Here is a 24,009-nt window from a genome sequence, read left to right on the forward strand (position 1 = left end):
AATGGAATGTTCAATGCACTTGGTATATGATATTATGTATGGAACACATTTATTGATTTATAAGAGTAATATTAGCGAAAGAATCTAAGCCCTACCTTTTGATATATAACCAATCAATATATTTCATGTCTTCTGGGTGTGCCTGAACGTTTTCTGTTATTTTTTGTGCTAGAAGTAGGATGACCAAAGAAGATCTTGAAGTAAGATTTGACTACTTCTTACACAATATATATATCTATGTTTAATTATAAAATAGTAACCAGTAATATTTTATACATATTAATATAAAAACTTATATCATAATGTTATACTTTAGAACAAAAAGTTTCTTTTATACATGGACCTCCTTTTAACATCCGAGAATTGAAGAAAACGACAGTTGATATTTGTTGTAAACAAAGCTAGACGTAGTGCACCAAATATGACGCAAGATCAGGTAAGAATAAATTTAAGTGATGTGTTTTTAAGGTGTATTTTCACAAAATTACAGTCTGGTACAACGGATAAGTACCCGAGTGTAACACTGTAATTATTATAATTTGTTTGAGAACGTGAATTATTGAGGTTTGATTATGGAAGGCAACAGAGTTTAAAATAGATGCAAAGCAGTCTTATATTAATTATTTGATATTGCATTCCTTAGTTGTGCTTATATAACCATTGTGATAAGATTGACATGTAAATAGTATTGAGACTGTCTCCCCTGTTTATGTTCTGAATGGACTAGGAATTATTACCTTGTATCCAACGTCTCGACTCGAGTATGTGGCCATTTATGGTATTCATCGTCGAATGTTTATCTATCTTCATAGCTGTTTGTGAGACTAGAAATAAAATTGAGAATAACCCATTTACCAGTGCGAACTGATACTGCAATACGTGTAGAAGTATCTTAGATTTGTCAGATGGATGATACATGATATGCATTGCCATTGAACAGACAGCTATCATCTATGCATAGCAGAGTTGATGTGAAGTTAAAGTTTGCAATGGTGACTAAATATTAAAAGTATGACAGTTGAATAGCTCCTCAGCAAAAAAAAAAATAGGAAATACAGTTATAGGCAACACTTAGCCATGATTAATGACTTAGGGTAATCGTAGAGATTAATAGGTATTAACGGTATACACCTGATAGTAGTGGGCATGAAAAGAGGCAAAAATTAGGTGTTTGTCTTACAGACTTTTATTAAAAGAACAAATAATGGTATTTTTTAGAAGTGCACAACAACGCAATATAGCCTGAGAAAATTGATTATCAATCTTATAAATTGTAATGCATCAATGTAATTTACGTTTTTCTTGTCGGAAATAAACAAATCCTTGCTAAAAGCAAATATACTACCAAGCGAAGCTGCGTGAATAGGATCAAGACACCATGTTTGTCTGTCCAGTGCACTGTCAGACGATGGCTTTCACATTGTACACCGGGTGTTCTCCGACTCCAGGTGATGTTAATAAGCGCTGTTACAAAGACAATAGGACTTCCTTGGACATTATGAGAGAACACAGGGTTCTGCTGTCATCTGTTAATCCCAAGGTACAATAATAATCAGGCCGTCAGCATCAGTGATGACAACAATGACCCAGATGATCTTTAGAATTAGGGGTACTGAATTACTAAATTCAGGTTAGGTTAGGTTAGAGTAGACAAATTTATCATCCTTTCATTTCGTCAACCTCGGCATCTATCAAAACAAACATGGCATATTCAACTGCTTTGAAATCATTCGTTCATAAATCGGTTATATCAACTTTTTGTTATTGATATTTGTCAAGAAAAATGGTATTATGATGTATTATAATTTACGAAATTGATAACTAATTTCCTATTGCTATATCATGTATGTGTGAACTTCTAAAGATTTATCAAAGTAGTCCATGATTTTCTTGCTGATGTTAAGTAATCAATGTTTGTTTCTGTTAGAAATCACTTATACATCTTCTCCCATCCCTCATCCCTTTCCCCAATCTAACAGAAACATGTTGGTGTATGAGTTGGGAAATCAAGTAAGATAAATGCTATCTGATAGAAGTAAATATAATTTTTGTTCACATCAGCAAGAAAACTATGATTGTGTTTTATACCCTCAAGTTCAATCAGTTTTATCACTAAGTGTTCAAATTACCTTAGTTTAATTATATAAGGGATTGTAGATAATTTTATTGTATTGGTATATTTCTAGAAGTGTACAGCTATGCAATATAGCATTAGAAAATTAGATGCTATATACATATGCAAATGGCTTTTTCCCCCTTACAAGAGAAGTAGCCAAAGTCAAAGGCATAAATCCACACTCACCCCACATACTCCTTCCATAACTCTGCTGGCACTCGGGTCATGGCAATGTTTTTTTATTACTCAATTTATGGTTTGGGAGCATTAATGGTTAGGTTAGGCAATAAATGTTACCATGATCTGAGCAACAGTGTATACCTGAGTGATGGCGCAGAGTGACGGTGGAGTGTCCCAGACTCCCATTGATCAGCACACACACGGGGAAGAAATTCTACAGTTGATCCTCAGTGTGTAGAGTAATGTGGAGGCGAGTCATACTATTAGTGGAGAAATATCTCTTAAAATTCATCATCAATTATTTAGCCAAGTATGTCATCCACCTCAAGGTTTCCCAGTTAGGGCAAGTATGTTTTTTGAGGATTTGAAAATACTTTTAATTTTGTACATGTTGCACCCTATGTGGAGTGAGCTGTAGGTGTGGTGTGACATGAAGAATTTCATTGACACCTCATATTGCATCTAAATTGTAATTTCATTGAACTTAACAATACTTATTTTGATAAATCAAAGAAATTAAAACAAAATATAAAAACCTGATCAACCTGCCACACTGAATTGAAAATGAAAATCATATGAATAAATTAACAACCCTGTGTACTAGAAAACGACACTTCCAAACTTGTAAATGTTCAAATCAACTGATAATGCTTTAAAATGTATAAAAACATGGTAGAAATGTGTCAAAATGACAGATAAAAAAATTACTGATTTCTCAGGCACTAATTTCCAAGTGGTATATTAATTCATCATTATCTCAACAAGTAAACACTTAATAATAATAAAAAAAGGCACATCCAAAATTCACCTGTATAAGTTGCCCTCGTACAAAAATTTTTCCTTCATACCTCAAGGAGCTATATTCATTTGTTTGGCCCCTTTTCACTCAAAACCATGTTAGCATGGCTATTCTCGCTATTCAAATTAATAGCTAACGAATCACAACACAATCACAGAGGGGAGGGGAGTGGAGTATGTAGGGGATGGAATGGGTGGGAGTGGTTTCTATGTCAGTTTCTTTTGCCTACCTCCCGTGTAAGGGGGAAAAAGCCTTTGGTATATGTATGTACAGCATACAGCGAGAGAGCAGGCACCAACTCAAAATGGCAGTGTTGTGGGTCATCTTGATTTCTTTTCTCAGTGTGTGATGTCATCATATGAGTGAGAGTTTTTTTTTCTCAGGAGCTACTGTACATGTCACCCCCATATACTTGCCCTCACATTACCCAAGATGATATTGATCAAGTTAATTAGAACTAACTATACCAGTCCTCTGAGTGAGTATTTTAGTGTTTGGCAGATTAAGAGGATTGAACATAGTTTTGGGTTACAAGTGAACCCCGCCATTCATATCAGTTAGGGTAATGAAAACGCTGTGAATAGTCGAAAGCTGTAAATATTTGTTGGGGTCTCCCCTGCATTCACGGTTATCTCTCTCTCTTTTTTTTTTTTTTTTTCTTTCTTTCTTTCTTCAAATGGGCCACAGGATATGTACATAACTCTTGTTCACTCAGAAATCACATGCCTCACAGATATTTCCAGAATTAGTTCACATATAACAGCAAATAGAGCAAGAATAGAGAGAATGGGAAGCATGCTGAGCAGGTGGATGGTGCAAATCAGATTGATGCTATGTTTGGGGAGTGGGGGGGCACAGTAGAAAGCATTAATGTGATGTTACTCCTTGATTGTGGTGGGAAGGAGCTGCTACTATGCAGTTTCTGGAAATATGTGAATAATTAATCTGCAAGTAGCAAATTAGTGAATAGCAGGGTTTGGGTGTACATAGTAATAGCTGTGTCATACAGTATCATATTTAATTCACCTAATGTATTGTACAATGTAAGGTAATCACCAAATAGTCATGGTTCTTGGTTATGTCTTGAATATTAATTTCGGTCCTTACTTTCCAGGAGCGACGCGTAAAGAGCCTCAGCCGGGAGCTGGAGGGGTGGCGAGAAGTGTTGGTGGGCGTGAATTCCATACTAGTTTGGGACAAGCAGTACTACCCAGCAATTTCAATCTCATTCACATCTCTGCTCTTCTTGTAAGAAGAAATTTATTGGACATGATTAGGCTTTGCATGAATAGAATATGTTGCAAGTGAATTTGATCAGATTTTCAGTTAAATGTATAATAGATCAGATAATTGATGAACTATCTGAAAAAGAAGGTTTCCCGAGGACCAATAATGGGTAAGAAGAACTGTATTGGACATAATTAGACTTTACAAAAATAGAATATGTTGCAAGTGAATTGGATAAGGTTTTCAATAGAATGTATAATTAACGAGATAATTGATTAGTCATTTAAGAATGAAGGTTTTCTGAAGATTCATGATGGGTACTTACTTATGGTGGTCTGGAAGATGGGCAGAAGAGAATTATCATTCTGCTGACCATTTTCAGAATCTGTCGATGATTTTGCAATTGCTTTTGGCTGAGCCCAGTATCTCTCTCTAACAACTTTAACTGTATTATGAGTGGTAGGGTGGTGAGTTTAAATGCCAAGAATCTGCTGAAGTTTTATTTCTGACGTTTCGTCCAACTAGGACTTCTTCAGTGTGAATAAGTCCTAGTTGAACGAAATGTCAGAAATATAATTTCAACGGATTCTTGATATTTAAACTCACCACCCTACCACTCATTCTGTCTTCACACATTAACTATATTACTTTCACCTTTTCATATAAGAAGAGCTGATAAGCAGCAACTGCTCCCTTCCTCTTAGTATTTTTTGCTAGTGACAGAAAGGGTCTTACATTGATACAACGCACAAGAGTCTGAAGTTTCTTCTCAAAAAGATCTGTTACTCAGTGATCTTTGAGTCAAGTCAGTCTGGCTTTCTGGATGCCACAAGACTTGTTTGAAGGAAAACAAGATACAAATAATAGTAATATTAGTAGAGACAACAGTCATTCTATTGGTTTGGGTTCCACGTAGTCCACAGCCTCAAGCGCACTGTGAACAATGAAAAAAAAAAAGATTTATAGTTGGTATGAACAAGTACTATGCATTGAAACACTATCATTATATTAGTTTGCTAATTGAGTTCTTCTTCTTCTTCTTCTTCTTCTTCTTCTTCTTCTTCTTCTTCTTCTTCTTCTTCTTCTTCTTCTTCTTCTTCTTCTTCTTCAACAACAACAACAACAACAACAACAACAACAACAACAACAACAACAACAACAACAACAACAACAACAACAACAACAACAACAACAACAACAACAACAACAACAACAACAACAACAACAACAACAACAACAACAACAACAACTTGGCTCTTGTAATGTGTGGCAAACAGTTTGATAGTCTAGGATTCATTGTGCACTCTTACAAGTCATGCCTCTGTTGAACCACTTTTTCCAGTTTACTCATGTAAATGCACATACTCTTGACCTTCCAGCCTACTGTGTACTTCAAACATCAATAGTTTCCCTTCCATCTTGTGTATTTCCATTCTGCCAGATTCATCTGTGAATGTCACATGCAGAATTGTACCATGTTTTCACCTTTCCTTTTTATGAATTTCACCTTACAGGTGTAGTCTGTAGTAATATTGAATACTTAATGCATTTATCTTTCTTTTGCAGGTTCATTTGGTATGTGGAACCAAGTATGCTCACCCTGTTTTCTATTCTTGGTATCATCATCACCCTTGCTGACTTCCTTGTGCCACAGGTGAATTTATCTAATTATTTGAAGTAGTTGTAACATTGGTGGTTGTGTAGGAAGCATGCAAACTTGAAACGTTGTATGCATGTTACACTCATCTCTACCCACTCCAGAGCTTGTGAAGGAACAAGTGTCACCTTTGCCCTTTCCTTGTGTATGTACCTAAACAAGTTTTGTAGGAAAAGACATGATTTATTGTAACCTCCCTTGTTGAATTTAGTAGTAGAAAACGTATCTATCAATATCTATACTGTATACCAAGGGCTTTTTCCCCCTTACAAGGGAGGTAGCCAAGTAACAAGTCTGACCATTGGTTATTTTAAACCCTTCAAATATGTGAGATGCCACTTCTCCTTTGCATGGTTATCCCTGTTTTTGTTTATCTCATTGTAATAGACGGGAAAAAGCTATACTAGTTAGGTCCAGTCACATTGTCTCCATAGATCAAACTGAACATTCATCCTCTGAAGATTCCTCACTCTTGACATGTTCTTCGTCAGTTGAGTTTTATTTGGATATCCGAATTGGTTTGTTCATGTATCCTTGTACCGTACCCACACTGGAACACGAGAGGGTATCCAAATCCAATAAATCTTCTTCACCCGATGTGAAATCCCATCGTGTTGGTTGCTGCACACTGGCAGTACTGACATCATCAGTTGCCCTAGCAATGGAAAATGTAACTATGACATTGAAAAGTTTGTCTGCTACCAGGCATTTTTAAGATCATGCTAATTGGATAAAATCAAGACTAAAATGCAAGAAACATGCATTTTAGTGTTTTAACTTCTAAGTTATATTTTCATCCATGAAATAAAAGAAATCTAAAATCTCACTTGACCTTTAAGTTTGATAAGTTTGGTGTGGAGGATGTCAGGAGCAATAAGGGAAAGGAAGTAGTGGCACTGCTGGCAAGTGATGAGATAGGATTGTGTGGTGGAGTGGAGGGAAGTGTCTTTGAAGATACTGTGGCCAAAGGGAGGGGCTTAGGACCAGTGCCAGCCACAATAATGATAATAACTTCACTTGAGTTTCACAGATTGGAAACACACAGCTCTACAGTGGTTGGAAATAGACCCCCCCCTCCCCCCCACATTGATCTCTGGAAAGAAAGTTTAGACTGTTGTCCGTGTTGTATTACTATAGGACTGTTTCTGACTTTCTGTATCATCATTTAAAGGAAGTAGAAGAGAAGGGGGAGCAATTGTTGGTTGCCAGCCCTCCATATGTAAAAAGGCAGAAGAAATATAGACCCATGGCCCAGGTTAGAGATTAATTGTCAGCTCCTCAGTACTTCAAATTTGGATGGAGGTGAGGGGGTTGACTGGTTTTGAAAATGGGCTACAAGATGATTTTCTCTACTGTTTGTCTTACAGGACCACCACAAGCAGGTACCTGTCATTGGTCTCTCCTATCTAGGTCTTCCTGTAACATTTTGCTATCTTGTCTAATCTTTGCTCTCTTTGTGATCTTGGTACCATTAGCAAATGAATTCGTTAACAAAAGTGAATTCGTTAACAAAAGTGGATAGTGAAAAAGATCTCGGCGTAATTGTCAGTAACGACCTCAAATCATCCAAGCAGTGTATTTCAGCCTCTGAGAAAGCAAATAAGATTCTGGGATTGATTGCGCGATCTTTTGATTTCAAAAGTCCATCACTCATTAACAAGCTATATAAATCGTTAGTTCGTCCACATTTGGAATATGCTGTTTCCGTATGGTCACCGAATCTCATTAAAGACATTGACAGACTGGAAAAAGTACAACGGCGAGCCACAAAACTGATTCCAAATATCAAAAGTAAATCATACGAAAATCGACTTAAGCACATGAATCTGTTTTCCCTAAAAAAGCGTAGACTCAGAGGTGACTTGATACAGATCTTTAAGATTTTAAAGGGAATTGACAACATCAAAAGTGACCAAATTTTCACATTGAATGAGAATCAGACAAGAAACAATGGTCTCAAACTGTCCGGAAATAGATTCAATTTGGAAGTAGGTAGAAACAACTTTGCCAACCGTGTAGTTAATGAATGGAATAAACTTCCTGCACAGGTAGTGCAATGTAGTTCAGTTCGAAGCTTTAAGAATCATTTAGATAAATATCTAAGTAAGATGCTGTAATGATTATAATTTATGTTATATTATTTGTTTTTGTTTTGTTATAATTTGTCTGTCTGATTTTCATTTATTATTAGTTATATGTCAATTTATAATCATTTACTATTTACCTTTTTGTTTGTTATTCAACTATACCTATGCATTTATTTATGTATTTTATTTGTTATTTTTACATTATTATAGTTTTAATTTATTATTAACCCCTTCCATACGGTGCCGCACACGTAGGCGTCATGGACTTAGATCTCGGTGGCAGCAGCCAATGCCAGCCGTACGACGTGTCGTAATAATACTCGCATCGTAAAATATAGTCACCGCTTATATTTTTCGTTATCTATTCACACTTGAATTCTGATAACCATAGAAAATGCGATTACAAAAGAATTAGAAAGAATGTCATTATGGAGGGGCGACTACAATATATATAATCAAGACGCCGATATGGCAGCCTCGCGAATACACTCGCTCCCCATGACGCCTACGTGTGCGGCACCGTATGGAAGGGGTTAATATTTTTTTTTTTTTTTTTTTTTTTTTTTTTTTTTTTTATATCCGACCTAGATATGGATCAAAAGGTCTCCTGTCGGCATGCTCCGCCTTTGTAATCCTTTGTATAATTATGTGTTCCATCCATTATGTTAACATGTATCAAGAACATTATGAGTGGCAGAATGAGTCCAGTTGGACTTTGCTGGTTGGTTTCCTTCAAACTAACATCCTGTCCTTCACATCTGTCCTCATGAATCTCTCATTGAGGAACATGTTCGTTCATTTAGGGGGCTATCTTTGAGTTCTTCTGTATACTCCAATTTCCATATTGATTTTTTGGGGAGGTAGCTAGCCAAGGTATGGACTCACCCTCCACAAATCCAACTTCCTTTTGGAAAGGTACCTTGTCAAAAAATTTCTCCAAATCCAGGTACGCAAGTCCACCCACCTATCTCTTATAACACATTGATTGCTTTTGAGTAAAGCCTAACAGGTTTGAAACTTGACCTTCCTTCTCTGAAAACAAATTAGTTATTTATGTTTACCTGCATGATAGTGTACTTGCATTCATTTGCTTTTACAGTAACAGTACATCTTCCATCCGCAAAAAGAAGTTGCTTGATATGTTTACTGTACTCCGAAAAAAGTTTGCATGGGAATTGTTCACCTTTGATACAGTCCACATTAACTTAAAACACTATCTGTATACCAAGAGCTTTTTCCCCCATATAAGGGAGGTAGCCAAGTCAAAGGCACATACCTACTCCCACCCATTCCACTTCCCTCTACCACCCTTCCCCCCCTCTCTCTTCTCATCCTAGCTTCTCATGGATGACAAGTCATCCTGCTCACTGTCTTGGGTCAGAAGCAATGTAGCAAGACACAGTCCATCCACAGAAGGGTTGCTTCACTTAATCGGCAACCCCCCCCCCCCTCTGTTCCCTCGTGCAGAAAAAGAGAAGATGGGAGGAAATCTCCTCAAGCTGCATCAAAATATTATTCACACATAAGCCTCCCTGTCTGAGGTATTGGTTGCATGTTATTGTGGGGTTAAAAGCTACTCAGTACCATGCAGCTGATACTTTAGGGTCTATATGGGGTGCCCTTATGGACCAGAGCCACACATCATTTTGCCTATGGTAGAGGAAATCTCGATTCATAGAGAAATGAGGATACTTTATTATACTGCGACTGTCCCTCTGTTATGCTGTCTTTCCACTTTTATTACTGTCCTGTACCATTTCTCTGAATATTCTTTTTCTTATTTCGCTGAATCCTGTGGTGGGGGAAAAGAATGCTCATCCATCTCATCATTGGTCATCCCCTCAAGTTCACTCCCTCCACCTCTGCCTTCCACACTTTTTTTACTAATCTTTCATCACTCATTCTTTCCATGTGTCCAAACCATCCTAATAATCTTTCATCAGCCCTATCTGCCATCTCCTTTTCCACTCCTGCTCTCCTCCTCATCACTTCATTTCTCTTTCTATCCATCCTAGTAACCCCTACCATATTTCTCAGACATTTCATCTCAAACATCAAACGCTTCCTCTCTGCCTCTCTTAAATTCTAAGGCTCTGTTCCGTACAATGGCGTTGTCACAATCACCCCTTCATACAATTTTCTCTTTGTATCCATTCTCAGATGCCTATATTTCATAACACTTTTTAATCCCCAAAGGCATTTACTTGCTTCTCTCAACCTACTTCCACCTCCACTCCTCCCTTTACTGCCACATAACCCCAAATACCTAAAGCTATCCACTTCTTCCAATCTCTCTCCTTTTAGACTTACCTCTAACTCACTGCTGTCCTCTACCCATGTACATCTCATCACCTTGCTTTTACCCATATTTACCTTCAACTTTCCCCTATCGCATACCTTTCCAAAGCCTGTCACAAACTCCCTTAACCCACCTCTGATCCTGCTACAGGCACAGTGTCATCAGCAAACAACAACTGGCTCATCCTTCACTTCTCTCCATTTTCTTTAACCATCTCCAGTCCCCTGCCCATTACCCTCACCCGAAAATAGAAAACTGAGAACACAACAGTTATAAAAGATGACTCACAAAACAAAGGTAGGCTCATAACATTAATACACAAAAGTATATCCTTCCCCTAAAAAACAAAATAATTTAAATAAACACTAGCAGACAACATAACTGAAATAATTACAATCCAAACACAAATTAAAAAGCTACTTACAGCATCACAAATGTTGCATAGCACCCACCACATCAATCCCATGGGGCTGCATCATCCTACTCAGGGCACTCAACTCACACATCACATGCTGGGAGGTGACATGGATGTACACCACCTGACAGTAATAGGACCACAGAAACAAACTGCCTCAGATGTAAATATCACATGGAAAACACTAAACATCTCATTGTGCACTGCCCCACTCTAGCCCTACATAGACAACAGCACAATGATTCTTCCTTGAGTGATTTAGCCTAGTCTGGTAGCTAATGCCAATTAACTTGGAGCCATGGGTTTCCTCCAGAAAGAGACCTGAAGTAACAGATTAAATCATTTCTATCTTGAAAAGTTTAGTTACCTCTTGAAAGGACTCACATGGCTTGAGGTCTCTTGCAAGTGAAAAACAAGGCCTCAGATTGCTCAGGAAATACAGATCTTTTTTGAGATAAGATAGTTAATCATACCTTTTGATATATTAGAGAAGAAAAACTCATCCATTTCATCTGGATAGAGTATAGCAAGCTGTCAGACAATATCTCAATTTTTTAGAATCTTTAATATATAATCAAAGAACATACTTTTGTATTATACCTTTTTAGGATGAGATGCAATGCTCTTTACATTATTTGTTTTAGTTGCATTATTTAAGGCCCACATTGGCTGTTTTATATGTCAATTTAATTCAGTGAATTTTAATATTTGATGCAGGTGGTTCCTTGGGTCTGCGGAGCTCATTTTTGGACAGGGGCTCATGAACGTCGATATGAAGAAATCATCAAAGCCATTGCAAATATCTTTGGTATTTACACATGCATTACGACTACACTTACCACCATGAAGACCAACAAGCCAAGAACAGTAAGTTTAGATTCATTGGTTTTTATTTATCTATTAAATAAGTTTTAACATGTATGTTGTGGGTATGTGTTTTGAATTGGCTCCCCTTATAATGGAAAAAAAAAAGACCATTGGTGTGTGTGTGTGTGTGAGGTAATTACAACTAGGTAAATACACACACACGTTATCACCTTCAATGTTCAGTGTGCACACACATGCACACATACATATAGAGCAAGCAGAACTCCAAACGTCTTCAAACTAATTCTCCAGAGACCATCTATTGTCCTCCAAATCTTCCGAAGGGACAGTCTGCTGTTCCTAGTGGCCTGAGGATCAGACTTTTCATCCAATGCCCAGAACTGAACAATAGAAGCTGCCAGTGTTTCGAGGAAACACCCAGGACACCTGCTTGGACAAAAGAGACCGGGGCACCCATCTGTTGCTCAACTCCATGTGACCAACTCTTTCTGTTATATTTTTTCCCAATGTGAATGTGGCAACAGCCTACTTGTATATGTCAATATTTAATCTGGCAACCCCCCCTCCTCCCAAATCTCCCTCGGAGGTTGCATTGTACATGTAGACCAGAGAGCAGTCTGGAACACACACACGTAAAGATACAAAGACGGGTCACCACAAGAATAGCTCCCTTCCTGTATGATACAACTAGGTAAATACACACACACTCACTTTCTCTCTCACTCTACCACTGCCTCTCTACTTCTATCCTGTACAGTTGAACTTAGGTCACTTGCGTGTGAAGTAGGAATGCTACCATAGACTCAACTGGGAGACTGACCTATATTAGTAGTGATATTCATTGGGCTTATCAGTGAAGGCCAGATTAGTACTAATTACTGCATTGTTTCTTTTTCAGTACTTTGTGTCTGTAACTGGAATGCTAATTCTCTGTGCCTGGATTGGAAACACAGTCAACAATCTACTACTCACCTACATCATTGGTTTGTAGACTTTTTTTTCTGTTGAGGAGAGTGGAACACTGGTTCTTACCAAATGTGGGAGGGTTATTTTTTTGTGGGACTTATTTCTTGTGGTTGTTGGTGTAGTATTGAGTTGGGTGGTCTATCTTGAAAGGTTTGTTAATGATCTCAGTGTGTGTATTTCTGTGCAAATGTTTTGTGTGGTATAGGTCAATAAATCATTGCCTTGAGTTTCATACATACATACATATACCAAAGGCTTTTTCCCCCTTACACGGGGAGTAGCCAAAAAGAAAAAGGCATAGAGTTTCAGTAAGGAGAAATCCCATAGCCTCACATTGACTGCCAATGGTCCGTGGAACCTCCCACAGATTTTTCTGGGAAGAATCTTTGGACTGTTGTCTGGGTTGTGTCAGTGTGGGGTTGTTTCCGTGTCACCTGCTGAAAGTTGTAGGAAGAGGAGATCAGTTGCTGATTGTCAGCTCTATAGAGGTGTAAGAGTGTAAGAAGTACAGCAAAAGTTGACAGAGATCTTGGGGCCCAGTTCAGAGACTAAATGTCAGCCTCTTGGGGTTGCACCTCCTAATGGAGATGAAGAGTTAGTGGGTTTTGAAATTGGGAAGTTTTGTTGTTCATGTAGCGGGACCACCTCATGAAGATACCCATCATTGGGCCAATTTGGTATAGGTGGTTGGTTGTTATAAATATTTTAATAGTACTGTATATTGCTGAATTATATATATATGTGTGTGTGTGTGTGTTGTCCGAAGTCAGTGCTTCCAATGGATTTAAGTATGTTTTCTTTTTTATTTTTGCTGTTAGGTCTTTGATATATGGCCTGAACTTCATATAATGATCAAATCCTAGGTCTAAAATGATAAAGTTCTCTTCTGATAGGAGAATTTAGCCATTTGATTTTACTATATATATATATATATATTAGTATTATTTATTTATTTTATTTTATTATTATTATTATTATTATTATTTTTTTTTTTTTTTTTTTTTTCACAGTTGTTTAGTGTGAGCAGTCACTTGATTTCGGGGGAGAAGGCTATTCTAGTATTCACAAAGGGTGCAGACGGACAGATGTTAATGGAAGTTGGTAAAAGGAAGAGGGATAGATTACTTCAAGAATTTGTTGAATATGGAAGAGATTAGGGAGAGTTTGATTATGGTAGTGGTAGGTGCTAGGAAAATGTGTTTGTAAGGAGATAGTGTACAAGTTGAATTAAAAGTAGTGAATATGACTTGTTTCCTCAGAAATACATCTAGGTAACTATGTATACACATGTGTGTCTCACAGTTGCCCAGTGTCGTGTTTGTGTATAGTTAACCCTCACTATATCATACTCATTGGAGGGAAGGCTTGGTCTTTATAGCCAAAAGTATGCACTCTGCGTTCATAGATATTTAAATTTTCCATGCTCCTGTCATCCATACTGAACCTTGCACTGCATATACTGACCATGTTTGTTATATCAAACGAATGATTGGTAGATCTCGGTAGTTGATATACGAATTAAACACCATGTGAAGACGGAGCCTTTATTTGTACGACAATTCACTTATTACAGCTTTATTCAAGCATGTGTATCACAACTATGCACTTGAAAAAGCTGTAATAAGCGAAACGTCATACAAATAAAGGCTCCATCCTCACATAGTGTTTAACTCGTCAGTCTTGTCGGCAACTGCTACTTTAATGAAAAGTGTTGATGTAGACAAAATTTGGTGTTATGAGGTTCGGTATAGCAAGACTTTACTGTGTATTGTATGTTTTGTGGCTGAATTAGTTCATTTGTTCACCTGTTGTTTCTCTTCTTTACAGTTTTGGCAGTAGTTCTTTTCCCGGGACTTAAGGCAACAGGGATTCTTCACAAGTACTTTGCATCAACCATTAGCACAGTGGCAGGATTCATCAAAGGTCAATTGGGTGCAAGTGAAGATCCCACACAGTCCAAAAAGAAAGACTAGATATTCTGTAGTAACACAGGGAGGATGAGGTAACCATAGAATTAATCTAAAAAGATTTTGAAGAAAGAAATATCCTGCCCCGTGTTGCTTCATGATTTTTTTTTTTTTTTTCTCCAACTTACATGCCATTTCCCATAGAGAGAGCTCAAGATGTGAGAGAAAAATCCGTGTCCCTAACTTGATGAAGTTATATAATGCAAGAAGTTGAGAGTGCATGTGCACGTGTATTGCAGGGCAGAAGAAATATAGAAAGAAACATATTTAGATTGGATTCAAAGAATAAGTGGGCTTACAAGTGCCATTATGTTCCATTCCATTTGAGTTGTTCAATAGAAAAGTAAAAGAAGAAATAAGAAGCATGATGTCCAATCTGCATTACATGAAAACAACATGCACATGGTACACTTCCAATATTCAAGAAAGGAATAGGTATTAAAGATGTCTCAAGATACAAAAACTAACTACCCCAATTCTGCCCAGCAAGTTCAACTTTTGTCATCTTCAGCAAAAAAATGGTGTGAGTGTCACCAAAACATGATGGAAAGGTTAGAGTTCTCTGTTGTACAAGCCACAGTCAACTCTTCTTTCTGTATGCAATCACCTTCCAATTGTGTAGCACCACTAATACGTGGGCTGTTATGAATGTTTAGTGTGACACATGCATGGCAAGATGTTTAGAAGAAAAGATATATTTTGGAAGTTAAAGTTTGTTAATCAAAAGAATCCTGTTCACTACATGTTAAATGGTATAAATATTTGACATCTAAGCTGAAAGTAGTATCATCAGGTTGTGCATATGCAAACTAAATGTACATCTTTGGCAAACAGAAAGTTTTTTGAGAATTCTAGCCCAAGGCAGCAGTATCTATTCCTTGGAACATCAGTTTATCATGGTATACCTTTGCTTTAGAATACTTGTAAACATTATCTTATTGTAAACTTGCAGGTAGCAGAGAAAACACAAAATCTTTCACAGAGTGTTTCATGTCTAGAATGTGGCAAAGGTTTATAGCTTTTTATTAACCAAGATGTTGGATGGAAAAGGAATTTCAACACAGCTTTTTATATCTAGAGAGGAGTTTTAAAGTCGATAGACCAGCATTACTTATGATGATCTGAATCATGGGAAACTTGTCCACTCTCCTTCCATAATGAATTTGCTTTGGTTTTGCACTTGATCACTTTATCTTTGAAGCTTACCTGGGCATTTACTGCATTTTGATGTAAGATTATTGCAGATTTTGTTATTGAAAGTATATACTTGCTTCAATTTCATGCTCAAGAAATATGTATACAATTAGTTTACTGTTTGCTTTGCTTATGGCCATTGGGTTAGATGTGAACTACTCTACTCCAGTTTTCTTATTTTCCTCAGAAAGGGTGGTATGGTGTATGGGTAGGGTAATTTTAGTAAGAGAAGATGTGCTTAATGGGTTGGTTTAAGAATAAATTTTGTGATAGAAGAGGTCAGTATGATGTGCACTTCCAATTTAGGGTGTATTCTTCCCTTTGTTAGAGATGTGACATCGTAAGATTGGATATGTATGTTTCAAGGATAGGATTATAACTGCTAACAAGGGCAGAGGCTACACAATAATTAAGAAGCAGGATAAAACTCTCTTCCTTGTACAGCACTTCTCAAGGGTAGGCATGTACCCTGAGAAGCTTATGTGCTTAGATTGCCCAGTATTCAGGAGAATAGTTTCCATGAACGTAAACTGCTGGTTCGGGTCCATGAAACCCCATTTGGGTTTGTGCTCCAATTGGATGTTTACTTCCAGATAGTGGGCAGAACTTCCCATGGGATGAGGGTGTGTATATGATCCTCCCGGGATATGGGACCAACATTCCAAAGGGGAGGCACCCTCCCTTCCTCAAGAGAATTTATTCTGATTTCGTATAAGTGGCGCGGTAGTTTTAAATGTTAAATGCTTGCTCCAATATAATTGGCACATTTTTCATAGAATTGGATGCATACTTAGGAGTGGTGCTCATTAAATCAGATTGAAAACTTGCGGAAAGAGGTTACCATGGTCTGATGCTTGAGAGTAGATGTGGCAACAGATGGAAGAGTGGAACTTGAAGTTGAGCATAAGCATGCTGAATGCCAGAAAGATAGCTGTAGCACAAAAATCTTGGAAAGGTTATATAATGTCATAAGTAAAGATATGTACACTTGAGAGTATAGTAGAAACCGCACTGCTGTATGGAAAGAGGTTGAGGATATTAGAAGTAGCATTAGTTGGAATAATGTTAGCATTGTACATGAGCTGATTGAGGGGTGTGTGTGTGTGCAGTTTTTGGAAAGTGGATGAGGCACTAAACAAGGACAAAAATAAATGGATATAGGGAGAGTTTAGAGAAAAAGTGAATTGGGCTTTGTGGAGATTTACGAATGCATGAACAGAATGGGAGGGACAGACGTACAAGAGTTCAAGGAAAAGGTGTCAGAAAGAAGAGCAAGACTAGAATGAAGATGGAAAGAAAGTGTGAAGAGTGCATAGATAGGAAAGTGGTAATGAAAGAAGCAGATGATGGTACTTGAGAGAATGAGAAGATAGATGAGGAGGAGGAGGAGAATGAGTGTGGAGAGTGAATTTCCACTGTACTCACGGCCATACACACAGACTACCACATGAAGGAAGAACAATAGGTTAGGTTCCCTTATACTTTACTATACTTTATTTTTATTTATTTATTATTTTATTGATTTATTTTGTATTTTTGACAGAAGCAAGTGGAGTATAGGGAATTCATGGGATTTGTTTTTGGACATTAATAGAAATATATTTTTTGAGATTCAGAGCAGCACCATACCTCGTTTCATAGTGTTTCATGTGCAAGCTTTATTGATCACATAAGGTTTATTAGAGACTGCATCTGAGTTTACTGGTTAGATCTGTTGTGTTTAACTTAGCTGTTACAGGCTCACAATTACAACAATTTAATTTCTCCCTGTCAGGGACAACAACTGTAATGAAAAATCTACCATTGAACACCACTGAACAACATCAAGATATGTTTGGGTTAATGGCCAGGGTATTGGTTGTTACAAATCATGGGGGAACCTTGTTTTTCTCCCTGTCAGGGACAACAACTGTAATGAAAAATCTACCATTGAACACCACTGAACAACATCAAGATGTGTTTGGGTTAATGGCCAGGGTATTAGTTGTTACAAATCATGGGGAACCTTGGTTTTATATGTTCGGAATGGATTGTGCATCTTGATCAATTCACTTGTAGCTCTGAGTTTCATTGACTGGAAGCCTGCAGCCCCACAACAGCTGGCACCAGTCTTCAGGTTTTCCCATAATTTTTTTGGGACTGATGGCTGTATTGTAATAGTGTAGAACTTTCTGCGTTACCAGCTGAAAGTAGTAGGAGGGGAGCAGTTATTATTTGTCAGCTTTCATTGTGTGTAAAGGTGGAGGAGATATAAAGTTGAAATTGAGAGATCATGGGCTCACGCCAAAGACTAATTGCCATTCACTTGAGGCTCCACCTTCAGATAGAAGTGAGGAAGTTGACGAGGTTTGAAGATGGGCAATGGGGAATTGACTCTTTCAGGTGTCCTTTTTGCAGGACCACCTCATGCAGGTACCTTGGTTCATTCCCTGTAAATTGATACATTTGGGATAGAATATAAATGCACATTAAAGTATTGATATTGTTTTGCTTGAACTTATACTTTGGGACAAGTTGGAGTTTGAAAATGATGCATGTTGATGAAAATTATATTTTGTCACAAAGTTGTCTGTGGTTTATGGGAGTCCAGAATGTATTCGCTGGTGAATGGCAATTTTCTACTTTTTGCTTTATAGGATAAGTAACAAGGGAAGAGTCGAGTCGATGTTGATTATTTCTCGTTTATAGATGTTGCATTTTGTTTTTATAGCATTTCAGAATACATTTCAGGCAGTACAGAAGAATAGTGCATTTTGGGATGAGTGATGCAAATAGATTATGAGATATATATTTAGTTTTTATGGGTATTTATATATTACTGGAAAAGTGTTATGAAATTGCTGTTTTGTGTATATTTGTGAAAACAATTTCAAATGAAGTACTACAAAGTCTTATTTTATTTAATGTAGCTGTTGAAGTCAAGGGGTCTGATTTTTCTTTGGCTTTCAGATGATATACCATGACAATCTTTTATTTATTTATTTATTTATTTATTTTTATATATATATATATTTTTTTTATATTATTTTCTTTATTCATTTGTTATTTATTTTATTATTATTATTATTTTTCTTTATTAATTCATTTACTGTTTTCGCTCCTCTTTTCCCCCCCTTTTCTTTAATTTTTGAGAGTTGGGTACACTGTCACTTTAGGGAACTCTGTAATTGCAGCCAACCATATTACTGACCAAAAGTTCTTCTGTTGGCATGCTGTTCCATTGTAAAAGTTGTCCTTAGATTGTAGCTGTCGTGGTGATTTGGGCACACATAGGGTACTTCAAAGATGTAGATTAATTTTTTAATCTCACCAAGGCTTCTCTTAAATTATAATTCTAAAATTTCTCTTATTTTTTTTGTAAGGTGTTACTGTTATTGATTTCATGGAGACACTAGTCAGTGAAACTTCATTATTTTTTTTATTTTTTTTTTTTACATCAGGCAAACTGAGGTTACTTACATTTTTCTTTGCCTCAAAAATTGTAATATTAGATATTTGACAGGTTTTACTCAGCAATTTGGAATATAGGAAAAGAAAGTTGTGAGGTTATAAACAGACCATAATTTTTTAGAAATTAAGAAAGATGATTATAAAATACTTTGGTGTTGTATAGGAAAATATATTTAAGGCTTAGATTTTTAGTTAAGATATGACCTTGATGTAGTACCCTATACAACTGACACAGATACAGAGATCAAAGGCCTGTTCTGTATTGCTTTATCGACAGAGAGTACAATGTTTGGACACGGATGGTGTCATTTATCATCTTAAAAAAAACCAGTAATAACAAGTGGTTTACAGTGAGGCAGCTCAAGAAAACATGTTATCTTGTTTGTTCTTAAGCTTCCTCCAAAATCTATTGGCAATGTTCATGTTCTGTTTATACATTGCCATGTGTATGTGTGTGTGTATCTATATGTAGTTTCAAGAGGAAAGGGCAGCTCCTTGCCACCTGAAATTTTGCTGCCTTTCACATTCATAACCAAAGTCCCATCTTGGAATTTTCCTGAACTGTGATGTCAGTGATTACAATGGCAAAGTATGCTGACAGGAGCCATTTCTGTTGGCATTGCTCTTTTCCTGTATACTATAATTAGATAAATACGCATGTGTGCGCACACACACACATTTTAAAAGAATACAAAAATCATTAAGGGAGTAAGTGTATTGAACATTTTAGTAGAAGGGCACAGAAGAAAATAGAAGGATTAGAGAATAGGAAACCGAAATTGGAGACAACTTGCATGGTTGGTTTTTATGAGAAGGGAATGTGTTGACCAAGTGTTCATACTAAACAACACACATATGCCAGTTCCTCATTATATGCAACATCTTAATATGCAGATTCACAGATATGCTATGAACCAATTCTACCAAGTTGTAATTTTTCATGTAAAAGATTTCATAGGTTGCAAAGTTATGTGGTGGAATGTGTGCATATTTTTCCATTGAATTGAATATTCATTTTATGCAAATTCATACATTGTGACAATTTTACTGAATGCATCTCTTGCATATATGTATAGGGACCAGTGTATATGCTTACATACTGAAAAGTATTTCAATTATGAGCTGGTGTATTCCTAGAGATATTATTAATCAATCTGTTGCCTCTGGTCTCTCTTGTGGAAGACCTGCAGGCTTTAGATATAATGAAGAACACTGAAGACAGAATTGTGAATCCCTCATTGAAATCAGGTACAACGGAATGAATGTTGGGAATGACTCAGCATGAGGTAGCTATTGTAAAAATAGAAAATGAACATTGCTCTTGTATGGTGTTAAAGAAGTAATTATTGGCAAGAGAGAATTATTGTGGCAGACAAAAGTACAGTAAGTTTTATATCAAGGCTTCTATTTTTTAAAGTGAATTAGTTGGATTGAGGTGTATTGGATTTATGTATTTAATTTCGTGGTTAGATTTCCCTCCCTTTTTGTGAATAGTAGAGATGTTAGTGAGTATTCTTGGAGTAGTATGATATATGTATATACCAATATCCCTTTCCTCCTTGAAGGGGATGGCAGAGTCAAAGCATGCCATGACTCTTCATGGGAGAAAAATAAGGAAAAGGGGTCTCCCCAATCTCCAGTTAGTATAAACATGATGATAAAGCTAGTTTTAGAAATTGAATGATTTTTCTTCAAGATGTACTGCCCATGCTCTGCTATGTTTGGATTGCCAAATCTTGACATCGTCATCACAGTTTTGAATGGTATCAAGGTCTGTTGTAAGCTTCAAAGAGGAAGATAGTAAAAATTGCTCTCCATTAGGTTTTAGTCATTAAAGATTCTGTATCAGTGGTCGTAATTGTTTACTGGACTCAGTTGATCTATTTTTATGACATTCTTAGTTTTTAATGTCATTTATGACTTACTTTGATAGAAGGAAGATAATGCTCTTTGGAATTTACATTTGCATTGTAGACCAGTTTGCTGTATTATGTTATACCTTAGTATGGTGTGAGCCCATGGGCTGTTTTGGGAAATAGCATTGCCTTCCAGTAACACCAGATTCATGTCCTGATGTGTTGCTGGCATGTCCATGATATGTATTTTTGAACTTCACAAGGGCAATTTTTGATGATTATATGTTGTGCATTCACATATTGTGATATGGAAACTTGTATCTTGTACTAATATACTGGATATGAATATACTATCTGATCATTTCAGAGATTGGTGTTTTTTATGACAGATGAATAGTGCTTGGAGTTTATATTATAGAAAAAATTTGGTTTTAGACATCTTGCAGTTGCCCTCAACTTGATTGCTAAAGCTAAATCAGTGTGTTTATTTGGACAAGAAAGGCAAGGGAGTTTTATATCTTTGCATGTGGTAAGGTTAGGTTATAAGGCACCCATGTTGTCTTATGTGGAGGTTTTATATATACTCCAGTTGAACGATTCCAATTGTCTGTTAAAAGGTAATGTTTGAAACCAGTAAGCACTTTCTCTAGAATTATCATCTGTTAATTAAGGAAGGTGTGTATCATGTTAATTCTTATCGTATGAAGTGATGACATACTTGTCCAGGTGAAGCACTGCACGAAGGTGTGGCTAGCAGGCAACAGACACTATCCCACCCTATTTCCACTTGTTTCTCTCTAAAATGTTACAGCAAACACTTGGATCTTTATGTATATATTGCATTCTTCTTACATAGGCTTATATTCTTGTAAAAAGTCAGCCATAGATATAATGTTGAGAAAAAATCTTTTATCAAAATATATCTACATATTTATAAAGTATAGCCCAAGTGCCATTGCCTTGTGCTGTGTTTTCAGTGGATTACCCGAACCTGCTCTGAGATGTCAGAGCTCAGTGGATGATGTCTTCAGCTTTCTGTCACCTTTAACTGAATGGGAGTATTCTTTAAAGTCCACATATGTGGCAAACTTTTGATGATTTATAGCCCTGCATTCATGCGTATCCTTTGTTCCTTCTGCGATGTATGTATCAACTGTACTGTAGGTAATAGTATTTGATATGAAGTATCATCTTACTGTATATGCACCATTCAGCTCAGGGGCTGCTTCCCAGTGTAGGTCAGGTGGATACTGGACTATCATTGTTTTCATTGTGACTGCAGTTTATTTTTTCAGGTGTAAATTGTTTATCTTACGTACAATATTTATTATTATTTTTTTATCGTGTTATGATTTACTTTGCTCAGTATTCTGATTAGTTTAATTTTTCACTAGTAATTTAATTCTACTACACATCGTCCTTTTTCCTGGTTCTTTTATGTCTCCTTGGCTTGTTTTCTCATACTTCAACACTTTTCCTGTCACAGTCAATACTCAAAAAGAAATATATATACAAGTATATATTTATAAGAATATGTTTTTCATAGTTTTATAAACCAGTATTTTGTAAAGGTACCTATACATAGCCACTTTTTCCAAACCCTTCACACTTCAAATGAAAGTGAGTTTCCTTAAGTTGCTACCTCCTCCTTTTCCTCCTCCTCCGTTTGCACATTTATGAGTTCAGTTTTGTGTTCACTTACGTCCACCTGTCCATCTAATTCTTTCTTTACTCCCCTACCTTTACATTGACAATGAGATGAATTTATTTGTCATTGTATGACCGTGTACATATGCCTCTTTTGATGACAAATATGGTTATTGGCGTGCTTGGTGAAATGTAGCCTTGTGCAACTACTGTTTAGTGTCATTACTCTGGATATTATACGAGTCATTGTAGATGGGATGACTTTAATCATTGTGCTAATTTTACACTAATGTAAAGGAAAACATAGATAATATAAGAGTTACATTTAACGAAACACCCCAATCACCATACTTGCTATGAACTGAGGCAGTTATACTACCATTCTCTGCCCCATATCCTAGGCAGCATCCCCTTCCTTTGGTAGACAATATTGACCAACTAGTCAGTACTTTAGTGTGTGTGTTGAATTGCCCAAGATTATACCTTGTGCCCAGCTTATTGTGTCATGTTTCGTCATTAAATTTGCATTATTTCTTTTGTTGTTTTCATGTACCTTTTGAGAAACAAAAAAATTACAGCAGTGTTCTTTGGTTACCCTAAGATATCTGAATTCACTTCCAAGAGGTAGTAGAATACTTTTTTCTTTCTGATGAGTGTGTATATTGACTTGGCGTCCATTTATATGAGAGGGAAAGCCTTTGGTATATGCGTGTATAAATTGACAGGTTACTATAATGTGCCCATTTAACACAATCTGTGGGGTTTAGGATTTACTTACCTGCCTTGAGTTCTGTTACAAGGTCCTTTTTATACTATCACCTTACTAAGTGGGAGGGAGGACTGAAACGAGATTTGAAAACTGGTGTAAGGAAAACCAAATGCCACCTCATAACCTCGTATAACCTAACCTAACCACTCGGTTGTGCCAAGAATGAGGAGGCAACAAAGATTAACTATATTCAGTCATTGTCTTCTCTCCCGCTAACGATAACTTAATTTTCCCAGTTAATAATTCCTCCAATGATGGTGGGTGCAGGAGATCGTAATCACAGAAAGCCGATAGTCACAACACAGTGGTGACCCTGTCAAAAGATAGTAGCAGAGCTTGGCAGCAACCTACATGACTGAGCAGCCCTATTTAGGATCTGCAATGCTCCCCTCACATGGGAAAGGGGCTAGGAAAATTGTCATAAACTTAGCCTTCCTAAATCTAACTAGGCTGGGGAGCCACACCTAGCATGGTCACCAACAACATGGTACGAACAATGATAATAGAGTAATAGCCAAATAACAACATTTAGCGAGCAACAGACCCAAAACC

General features: G+C 36.8%; 1 protein-coding gene across 2 annotated transcripts; it reads left to right on the forward strand.

The window, feature by feature from the left end:
* Positions 1–372: 372 nt before the first annotated feature.
* Positions 373–23,222, forward strand: Arl6IP1 (ADP-ribosylation factor-like 6 interacting protein 1). 2 transcript variants are annotated; one of them, XM_076202645.1, is made up of 6 exons: positions 373–436; positions 4,210–4,343; positions 5,889–5,976; positions 11,498–11,647; positions 12,507–12,591; positions 14,402–23,222. In XM_076202645.1, exons 1-6 carry the CDS (start codon positions 422–424, stop codon positions 14,545–14,547), a joined length of 618 nt encoding a protein of 205 aa, XP_076058760.1. In that variant the 5' UTR covers positions 373–421; the 3' UTR covers positions 14,548–23,222. The 2 variants fall into 2 exon arrangements, with proteins under 2 accessions (XP_076058760.1, XP_076058761.1); XM_076202646.1 differs by lacking the exons at positions 373–436; positions 4,210–4,343 and adding an exon at positions 4,358–4,491.
* The last annotated feature ends 787 nt before the right edge of the window (positions 23,223–24,009 follow it).

Source organism: Oratosquilla oratoria, chromosome 19 (genome assembly GCF_046742065.1).
Source record: "Oratosquilla oratoria isolate Oo_2021 chromosome 19, ASM4674206v1, whole genome shotgun sequence".
In the NCBI taxonomy this organism is placed as follows: domain Eukaryota; kingdom Metazoa; phylum Arthropoda; class Malacostraca; order Stomatopoda; family Squillidae; genus Oratosquilla; species Oratosquilla oratoria.